Raw genomic sequence first — 11,369 nt, forward strand, 5'->3', positions numbered from 1 at the left:
GTGTTTTCAACTAAGTCTCTGGGGAGCAAAGTACGGGGGTCAGCAATCTCTGTCCAAGAAAAACACTGGGAATGCTGGAACTATCAAAGTGAGGATTTTGAGAAAAATATATGATATGCTGTCATGACATTATAACAGATGGTTAACACTGTTACCTCACAGCACCAAGGTTCTGTGTTTAATTCCCCCATCAGGCTGGGTTCTCCCTGTGTTTGTGTGGGTTCTCTCTGGGTACTAATTCCTCCCAAAGACACGAAGTTAGTGAGGTTCGGTTAACTATTTGCAGTGTTGGGGAGTAACGGAATACATGTACCAGTGTTACGTATTTAAAGTACAAATAATGAGTAACTGTTTTCAGTTACAGTTATCGTTTTAAAAGGTGGTATTCAGAATATTTTTACTTTGTTGAAATAAAGGGATTACATGGCGGTCTTTTCCTGTTTCATATGTTAGGCTACGCCCTCTCTATTTTTGGTAATTCCACACCGGTGGAAAACCAAACAAACACGCATTAAGAGGCTCTAATGTCTGTGTCTCAATCTCGCGGTCCATGTCACCTCTACTTGCTGCCGCATAATCACGTGAAGAAATATTTTAAAAAATTATTCACAAAAATGATTTAATATGAAGGCAACAGGCAGAGTGTTACAGGCACAGCCCTAAAGAATGTAGCCTGATGGGCAGTGTAGCCCAGTTGTAAGTAAGCTATTATGACTCGACTGTACGCTGTGTTCGTGTTTTCCTCCGAAACAATAAGCTCCGTTGGAGCAGCCTTTCAACGCCTCTCTCTGTCTCTCGCTAGCAAAGTTGACCCAGACAACAAAGTAAAGCTAGTTTTCGGCTACGAGCCCAACACGAACCCGACGTATTAGCCAGAGGTCCCTTTACTACGGTTCGGAGCCGCGGACCTGTTTTATATACGCGCGGAATAGTTTTCTATACGAGATCGCTGCAAAAAGTGCAGCCTTACCTAATGTCCACCCTACTGTTACTCATTTATATTAAGATTTAAACATCTAGTTGGTATTGGTATGGCGAGTAACCTTCAGTAATAGTAATAAATCACACAGCAATAGTACATTCATGTAGTTGTAAAAAGCATGATAATATATTAAGTAATCCAAAGTATTCAGAATACGTTACATTCATTGAGTAACGTAACGGAATACGTTACAAACTACATTTTGGGGCATGTAATCTGTAATCTGTAGTGGAATACATTTTAAAAGTAACCTTCCCAACACTGACTATGTGTTAGCCCTGTGACAGACTGGCAACCTGTCCAGGGTGTAGTCTGCGTCTCACCTCACTGGGATAGGCTCCAGACCCCCCCACAATCCATTAAAAGGATAAGCGGCAGAGAAAGGATCGATATAACATAAAATGATAATTACTGCTACTACTGCTATGTGTTGAGAACAGGTCGTTGCCCTGTTAAACTCAAATCAAACCTTGTTTACTTTTATAATTTCTTTCGATTTCTTTCTCATTTTTTTAATCTTTGATTTTTTAGTCTGACAAAAAGCAAAAAATGGTTTTCTGTTTCTATTTCCGAGTCAATTCAGCAATATTCCAAACCCCGGCCAAGAAATGCAACTCTGTGTGCTCCACTTTAATCTTCTGTTCACCGAACTATAATTAAGCTTCGGAGACTCAGGCCCATGTCTGCTCACAGTGGACATGGAAAGAAAAGGGCTGCCATTTACGTCCCTCCTCTTCCCCTAAGGCTCCGTGGAGTCAAATTGGTTCCAGATGCATTCTCTCATGGCTAGCCTCCACAACCGAGTCACATCAAGCGAGCAGAAGAGAGAAATTTTGCAAAAAACTCAGCAGAGCAAAAAAATGTGTGGAATTTCTACACAAAGTGCGAAGAAAACAGTATCAACTAAAGGCCGGTCATCAGTTTAACACATGGTGAGAGCCTTATTACCGTCGCCAGCCTGACCAACAATATGCACCCCGAATGAGGATCTAAGTCTTTTGTTTCTTTCATGTTGAGGACAGATGTGCAAGCGGTGAAAAAACAGATATTTAGCCAGAGCAAATCCACATCCTGCACCCATGTGCACTGAACATCAAAGCGCTCGCCAGTTCACACACTGCTAGTTGAGTCCCTTTAGATAAGACACCCACTAAGGGGGTCTGGCACAAATGATATTAAATCACATTAAAACAGGTAAAGGCAAAAATGTTCGAAATGGATCAAGCACGTCCTCCATGCTGACTTTACCAATTAGCAAGTCAAAGCTAATCAAAGGTCACTTTGATTTAGTTTTTGATCAGGTCCCAGAGAGTTCATGAAAAGCATTAATGATTGGCTCTTCATTCATGTTTACATGGGCTCTTTCTTTTATTCAAACAGCAGCCAGCATGTCCTTCTCACCACAGATAGAGACCTAACTCAGGACTACATTTTCATTTTGTTTATTTAACTTACACATGTGTTGGGGAACATTTATAGAAGCCGAACTGAACAGTGATTAATAAAACACATAAAGACTTCTTCCTAGCAGCTCTGTATATACACGTTAAACTGCTCATGACGTTCGCTTGCCGTCGATCCCTTTTAACTCCCCCACCCGATCCGCTATGTCCGCCCCGTTTCCTTCCTTTACCCGGTAATTTGTCACACAAGAAACAAATCTGCTCTTTTGAAAGCATGCATTCATAAATGACAAAAGGATACATTTTGGGAAGAGTTTATATTAACTTTGATCTTTGTCCTTAAAAGCCCGAAGGCTTCTGTGTACGTAAAACAAGACGTCAACTCAATACGTCGCGTTTCGCAGGAGGGTAAAGCTAACGTCCACCTCAATGCTTTCACTAATTTGAATGTTATTTAGATGATCGGAAACGCCGCACGCCCAACATGTACCACTAAATCCTCTTGTGAATGTTCGTCGCGTAGGAAAATCTCCAATCACTGTGGAGCTCCAACTTTCCAAATGTGTGTGTGAGAGAGTGTTTAAACCGTTATTTCCACACTTACACATTCCTTGGTGGGCGGTAGCTTGCAGTGTGAACCAGTACAACCTTTGTTATTTATCAACAGTGAACCATAATAATGCTTTCGGAAATTTACCCAAACACTTTAAAGTTTCAGAATAAAAGCCAATGACGACTTTGTGTGGTATCTAAATTTACCAACAGTAAAGTAACCAACTGCAAGAATATGAAGAAAGTGGAGTCTTAGTACATCTCTACGGTGAATGCGATGCCAGTTGTCACTGAATAAACACAGTCAGTCGTTTTTCAGCACAACATTAAAGCAGACGAACATCTGAGTTAGTCGAGTTTAAGAATATAACGCACACACTCACCCTGAGCTCGCACTGGCCGGCTGTAAAAGTTTACGGCGAGAAGGAAACTGGTTATCTGGAAACACAGACGCATCTTATTGAAATCCTAAAGTGCATCGTGGATAAGAAGACATAGAAAAAGTAACATGTTGCTCATTGGGTCGCCGCTCGCTCTCTCGCTGCCCTCTCTATCCCTCCCTATGTCCACAACCCCAGGTTTGGCGACCGCAGAGAGCATGCGCAGATTGAAGCCGGAGCCCGGTTAAGTAGATGTTCGACGTCTGTTCAGTGTATGCTGCAGTTTAACCCTCATGTTTACTGTCACTGTTATTATGTTTCTCAGCGAAAAAGACATAAAGATTTATATTAGTGCCTCCCAGTCACAGTCTGTTAGCAGTCAGTACTCCTAATCAGCTTTGGACTTTAGAACTACTGAGGTCATCAAACACGAGTCAGAGAAAAAGGCAGAAATCTGACATAAAAGACTTTAATCTCAGAATGAACTCACTGAAGAAACGTGTCGGATTTCAGTGAGTTTTTGGCGTGGCCGAGCTGAGTGGTCCCCAGCAGTTGAGCAGTTTTTGTATTACAGACGCTCGCTGCCTACCCATATGAGTAATATATTCATAATTTACTCTTAGTACAGTGAGAAACTTTAATGAATGTTAACAATAACATACACACACACACACACACACACACATATATATATATATATATACAGTTAAGCCCATAATTATTCATACCCCTGGCAAATTTTGACTTAAAGTTACTTTTACTCAACTAGCAAGTTATTTTTTGACTGGAAATGACACAGGCGTCTCACAAAAGATAATAAGATGATGTACAAGACGCATCATTGTGGAAAAAAATATTTCTCAGCTTTTATTTACATTTGAGCAAAAAGTATCATGTCCAGAATTATTCATACCCTTTACAAACTGTCACAGTCTCTGGGAAAATCCAAAGTTCCATACCATTCCAAATAGTCCAAGCTGTTCTAAAGCATCCTAATTACCCTGATTAATTAGTGTGAATGCTTGAAAAGCATTCACAGTATAGTTGTTGTAATCTTTATTAGTGTGAATGCTTGAAAAGCATTCACAGTATTGTTGTTGTAATCTTTATTTTTCTATTTTATTAGTGTGAATGCTTGTAAAAGCATTCACAGTATTGTTCTTCTAATCTTTATTAGTGTGAATGCTTGTAAAAGCATTCACAGTATTGTTGTTGTAATCTTTCTTATTAGTGTGAATGCTTGTAAAAGCATTCACAGTATTGTTGTTGTAATCTTTCTTATTAGTGTGAATGCTTGTAAAAGCATTCACAGTATTGTTCTTCTAATTTTTATTATTATATCATCTTCCGTACGTTTTTTGGCATCTAACTCCTTCAAAACCGTTCAACTTAGAAAAACCATTCAAACACCGTTAGATTCCTCTTCTTTTGGACATGACTGCTTCTACTTTTCTCATTTATAACATTTATATTTTTAAAATTATTCAACTTTTTTCAACAAAAATTTCCCATGTATTTCAATGGGGAGACCCTTCAAATTCTCCTTCAACTTACTCATTTTCAAACTGTATCTACTTCAACATACGTTGACATAGAGCCACCATTCAAACTTTAAAACGAAGACAAGACATTCAACTATTCAATTTGTATTTATCTTTTCAATATCTGTTATACTTTTTCTTCAGTTCCAGTTTAAGTTTCATGATGTTTTTTCAGCCGTTTCAGAGTTTATAATGGGTGTGTATGGGACGGAATGTTGGGGCTAGAGTGAGACAGCTCAACTGCTAGAGTGAGAGGAGCGAAAAAATTAATCTTAAAATCTTTTTTAAAACTGCTGCTGTGTCCGCAGCGTTTGCTCTACAGGTATGATTTTACCCTCAAAACGTAGCCATCGCTGTCCTCTTTCATCCAATGTGTTTACTATTGTCCTAGGTGTTATGGTTCTTTCATAAATGTCACCAAAGCACAGCCTCCTCCTCCAACTCCTCCATAGACTCCAATGTTAAAATGGCTCAGAAAGTTCCTTTGAAAATCAGAAGAGCAGGCTGTCTTTCCACTGTCACCACGTCCATATAATAAACTCCACAGGCATGAAAACTGAGAATTAGGTAGACTAGACATTGCTGCCGCTCACGGTGAAAGAATTTTGTCAATACAACATGTACTTTTCATTTGGGAAGGATTTGTTTGGGGCTGACTTTTCTGTTCATTTTAAGCAGCAAAAGTGAGGTGCATGTCTGTGTGTGTGTATGGAGCCCTGGCTCAGTCACTATAGCAACCAGGCTCACACCTGCCTGCCTAACGAGCTCTCTCTCACTCTGCCAAGATTCATCTTGAACACTTCTCTTTCAACAGCTGCTGTGTCCACAGTGTTTGCTCTACAGCCATCATTTGACCCTCAAAACGAAGCCATTGTTCTTCTCTTTCCAACAGCATGTCTTTCAAAGCTCAGAGATGTAAACCTTTAAAACTGTGTGGATCCAAGTGGAGGGATCATATTTTAGTCATTCAGTGATTCAAAGAATATGAACTTTCAATATTCATTCAGATGTTTTCTGACTCTAAATAGTCTTTTCTCATTACTCAGGTTTTCTAATTTACATTTAAAACATTTTCAGCTATTTTCCAACTTCTTCTCTGTGCTTGTCAGTTTTTAGCAGTTCAGCACTTTTGTTTTCAGGTGCAAATTTCTGTATTTTTTCATCTCATTCAAAAATTTTTAACTAAAAATTCAGCAATTAATACATTTCAGTGCATACATTGAGATTCAAGCATTCACACTGCAGTTTCTTCAGAAAATGCACTTTCTAGTTATCTATTATTCCATATTCCGCACGTTTTTGGCATCTAACTCCTTCAAAACCGTTCAACTTAGAAACCATTCAAACACCGTTAGATTCCTCTTCTTTTGGACATGACTGCTTCTATTTTCTCATTTATAAAATTTACATTTTAAAATTATTCAACTTTTTTCAACAAAAATTTCCCATGTATTTCAATGGGAGACCCTTCAAATTCTTCTTCAACTTACTCCTCTTTAAGCTGTATCTACTTCCACATACATTGACGTAGAGCCACCATTCAAACTTTAAAACGAAGACAAGACATTCAACCATTCAACTTGTATTTATCTTTTCAATATCTATTATACTTTTCTTCAGTTCCACTTTAAATTTCATGATGTTTTTCACCCGTTTCAGATTTTATAATGGGTGTGTATGGGACGGAATGTTGGGGCTAGAGTGAGACAGCTCAACTGCTAGAGTGAGAGGAGCAAAAAAATTAATCTTAAAATCTTTTTAAAACTGCTGCTGTGTCCGTAGCGTTTGCTCTACAGGTATAATTTTACCCTCAAAACGTAGCCATCGCTGTCCTCTTTCATCCAATGTGTTTACTATTGTACTAGGTGTTATGGTTCTTTCATAAATGTCACCAATGCACAGCCTCCTCCTCCAACTCCTCCATAGACTCTAATGTTAAAATGGCTCAGAAGGTTCGTTTGAAAACCAGAGTACAGGCTGTCTTTACACTGTCACCACGTCCATATAATAAACTCCACAAGCATGAAAACTGAGAATTAGGTAGACTGGACATTGCTGTCGCTCACGGTGAAAGAATTTTGTCAATAGGACCTGTACTTTTCATTTGGGAGCGATTTGTTTTCGACCTGACTTTTCTGTTCATTTTAAGCAGCAAAAGTGAGGTGCATGTCTGTGCGTGTGTGTATGGAGCCAGTGGGTGCAGTCACTATAGCAACCAGGCTCACACCTGCCTGCCTAACGAGCTCTGTCTCTCACTGTGCCAAGATTAATCTTAAACACTTCTCTTTCAACTGCTGCTGTGTCCACAGTGTTTGGTCTACAGCCATCATTTTACCCTCAAAACGAAGCCATCGTTGTTCTCTTTCCAACAGCATGTCTTTCAAAGCTCAGAGATGTAAACCTTTAAAAGTGTGTGGATCCAAGTGGAGGGATTACACTTTAGTCATTCAGTGATTCAAAGAATATGAACTTTTAATATTCATTCAGATGTTTTCTGACTCTAAATTTTCTGTTCTCATTTCTTAGGTTTTCCAAATTTTAATTTAAAAACTTTTCAGCTATTTTCCAACTTCTTTTGTGTGAACATCAGCTTTCAAAAGTTCTGCACTTTTGTTTTCAGGTTAAAAACTCTGTATTTTCCAGCTCATTCAACATTTTTATTTTTAACTTAAAATTCAGCAATTAATTCATTTCAGTGCATACATTCAGATTCAAGCATTCACACTGCAGTTTCTTCAGAAAATGCACTTTCTAGTTAGTGTGAATGCTTGTAAAAGCATTCACAGTATTGTTGTTGTAATCTTTATTAGTGTGAATGCTTGTAAAAGCATTCACAGTATTGTTGTTGTAATCTTTATTATTATTATTATTATTATTATTATTTCCTATTCCGTACGTTTTTCGCCGACTATCTCCTTCAAAACCGTTCAACTTAGAAAAACCATTCAAACACCGTTAGATTCCTCTTCTTTTGGAATGGTGTGCTTCTATTTTTCTCATTTTTAACATTTATATTTTTAATTTTATTCAACTTTTTTCAACAAAAATTTCCCATGTATTTCAATGGGGAGACCCTTCAAATCCTCATTCAACTTACTCATTTTCAAACTGTATCTACTTCAACATACGTTGACATAGAGCCACCATTCAAACTTTAAAACGAAGACAAGACATTCAACTATTCAACTTGTATTTATCTTTTCAATATCTATTATACTTTTTCTTCAGTTCCAGTTTAAGTTTCATGATGTTTTTTCAGCCATTTCAGAGTTTATAATGGGTGTGTATGGGACGGAATGTTGGGGCTAGAGTGAGACAGCTCAACTGCTAGAGTGAGAGGAGCGAAAAAATTAATCTGAAAATATTTTTTCAAAACTGCTGCTGTGTCCGCAGCGTTTGCTCTACAGGTATGATTTTACCCTCAAAACGTAGCCATCGCTGTCCTCTTTCATCCAATGTGTTTACTATTGTGCTAGGTGTTATGGTTCTTTCATAAATGTCACCAATGCACAGCCTCCTCCTCCAACTCCTCCATAGACTCCAATGTTAAAATGGCTCAGAAAGTTCCTTTGAAAATCAGAAGAGCAGGCTGTCTTTACACTGTCACCACGTCCATATAATAAACTCCACAGGCATGAAAACTGAGAATTAAGTAGACTAGACATTGCTGCCGCTCACGGTGAAAGAATTTTGTCAATACGACCTATACTTTTCATTTGGGAGCGATTTGTTTCGGCCTGACTTTTCTGTTCATTTTAAGCAGCAAAAGTGAGGTGCATGTCTGCGTGTGTATGGGGCCATTGGGTGCAGTCACTATAGCAACCAGGCTCACACCTGCCTCTTAACAAGCTCTCTCTCTCACTGTGCCAAGATTCATTTTAAACACTTCTCTTTCAACTGCTGCTGGGTCCACAGTGTTTGCCCTACAGCCATCATTTTACCCTCAAAACGTCGCCATCGATCTTCTCTTTCCAACAGCATGTCTTTCAAAGCTCAGAAATATAAACTTTTTAAACTGTGTGGATCCAAGTGGAGGGATCACACATTTCAGTCATTCAGTGATTCAAAGAATATGAACTTTTAATATTCATTCAGATGTTTTCTGACTCTAAATTTTCTTTTCTCATTACTTAGGTTTTTCTAATTTACATTTAAAACATTTTCAGCTCTTTTCCAACTTCTTCTCTGTGGATTTTAGCTTTTAGCAGTTCAGCACTTTTATTTTCAGGCGAAAATTTCTCTATTTTTCATCTCATTCAAAATTTTTAAGTCAGAATTCAGCAATTAATTTATTTCAGTGAATACATTCAGATTCAAGCATTCACACTGCAGTTTCTTCAGAAAATGCACTTTCTAGTTATTATTATTATTATTATTATTATTTCCTATTCTGTACGTTTTTCGCCGACTATCTCCTTCAAAACCGTTCAACTTAGAAAAACCATTCAAACACCGTTAGATTCCTCTTCTTTTGGAATGGTGTGCTTCTATTTTTCTCATTTTTAACATTTATATTTTTAATTTTATTCAACTTTTTCAACAAAATTTCCCATGTATTTCAATGGGAGACCCTTCAAATCCTCATTCAACTTACTCATTTTCAAACTGTATCTACTTCAACATACGTTGACATAGAGCCACCATTCAAACTTTAAAACGAAGACAAGACATTCAACTATTCAACTTGTATTTATCTTTTCAATATCTGTTATACTTTTCTTCAGTTCCAGTTTAAGTTTCATGATGTTTTTTCAGCCATTTCAGAGTTTATAATGGGTGTGTATGGGACGGAATGTTGGGGCTAGAGTGAGACAGCTCAACTGCTAGAGTGAGAGGAGCGAAAAATTAATCTGAAAATATTTTTAAAACTGCTGCTGTGTCCGCAGCGTTTGCTCTACAGGTATGATTTTACCCTCAAAACGTAGCCATCGCTGTCCTCTTTCATCCAATGTGTTTACTATTGTGCTAAGTGTTATGGTTCTTTCATAAATGTCACCAATGCACAGCCTCCTCCTCCAACTCCTCCATAGACTCCAATGTTAAAATGGCTCAGAAAGTTCCTTTGAAAATCAGAAGAGCAGGCTGTCTTTACACTGTCACCACGTCCATATAATAAACTCCACAGGCATGAAAACTGAGAATTAAGTAGACTAGACATTGCTGCCGCTCACGGTGAAAGAATTTTGTCAATACGACCTATACTTTTCATTTGGGAGCGATTTGTTTGGCCTGACTTTTCTGTTCATTTTAAGCAGCAAAAGTGAGGTGCATGTCTGCGTGTGTATGGGGCCATTGGGTGCAGTCACTATAGCAACCAGGCTCACACCTGCCTGCTTAACAAGCTCTCTCTCTCACTGTGCCAAGATTCATTTTAAACACTTCTCTTTCAACTGCTGCTGTGTCCACAGTGTTTGCCCTACAGCCATCATTTTACCCTCAAAACGTCGCCATCGATCTTCTCTTTCCAACAGCATGTCTTTCAAAGCTCAGAAATATAAACTTTTTAAACTGTGTGGATCCAAGTGGAGGGATCACACATTTCAGTCATTCAGTGATTCAAAGAATATGAACTTTTAATATTCATTCAGATGTTTTCTGACTCTAAATTTTCTTTTCTCATTACTTAGGTTTTCTAATTTACATTTAAAACATTTTCAGCTCTTTTCCAACTTCTTCTCTGTGGATTTTAGCTTTTAGCAGTTCAGCACTTTTATTTTCAGGCGAAAATTTCTCTATTTTCATCTCATTCAAAATTTTTAAGTCAGAATTCAGCAATTAATTTATTTCAGTGAATACATTCAGATTCAAGCATTCACACTGCAGTTTCTTCAGAAAATGCACTTTCTAGTTATTATTATTTCTATTCCGTATACGTTTTTACACGCGACTATCTCCTTCAAAACCGTTCAACTTAGAAAAACCATTCAAACACCGGTAGATTCCTCTTCTTTTGGAATGGTGTGCTTCTATTTTTCTCATTTTTAACATTGATATTTTTAATTTTATTCAACTTTTTTCAACAAAAATTTCCCATGTATTTCAATGGGGAGACCCTTCAAATTCTCCTTCAACTTACTCATTTTCAAACTGTATCTGCTTCCATATACATTGACATAGAGCCACCATTCAAACTTTAAAACGAAGACAAGACATTCAACTATTCAACTTGTATTTATCTTTTCAATATCTATTATACTTTTTCTTCAGTTCCACTTTAAGTTTCATGATGTTTTTTCACCCGTTTCAGAGTTTATAATGGGTGTGTATGGGACGGAATGTTGGGGCTAGAGTGAGACAGCTCAACTGCTAGAGTGAGAGGAGCAAAAAAATTAATCTTAAAATATTTTTTAAAACTGCTGCTGTGTCCACGGTGTTTGCTCTACAGGTATGATTTTACCCTCAAAACGTAGCCATCGCTGTCCTCTTTCATCCAATGTGTTTACTATTGTACTAGGTGTTATGGTTCTTTCATAAATGTCACCAAAGCACAGCCTCCTCCCTCCAACTCTTC

The 11,369-nt window shown here is 37.8% G+C and overlaps 1 protein-coding gene across 1 annotated transcript in view; it reads right to left on the reverse strand.

Annotated features, from left to right (window-relative positions):
- The window catches only part of reck (reversion-inducing-cysteine-rich protein with kazal motifs), a 72,216-nt gene extending 68,707 nt beyond the window's left edge, over positions 1-3,509 (reverse strand). Inside the window, exon 1 of the mRNA XM_031748205.2 lies at positions 3,321-3,509. Coding sequence (XP_031604065.1) covers positions 3,321-3,393 — 73 coding nt within the window. The 5' untranslated portion in view covers positions 3,394-3,509. The remainder of the gene's footprint in view (positions 1-3,320) is intronic.
- Positions 3,510-11,369: the final 7,860 nt, after the last annotated feature.

The sequence above is a fragment of the Oreochromis aureus genome, linkage group 9, assembly GCF_013358895.1.
Source record: "Oreochromis aureus strain Israel breed Guangdong linkage group 9, ZZ_aureus, whole genome shotgun sequence".
Lineage (NCBI taxonomy): Eukaryota > Metazoa > Chordata > Actinopteri > Cichliformes > Cichlidae > Oreochromis > Oreochromis aureus.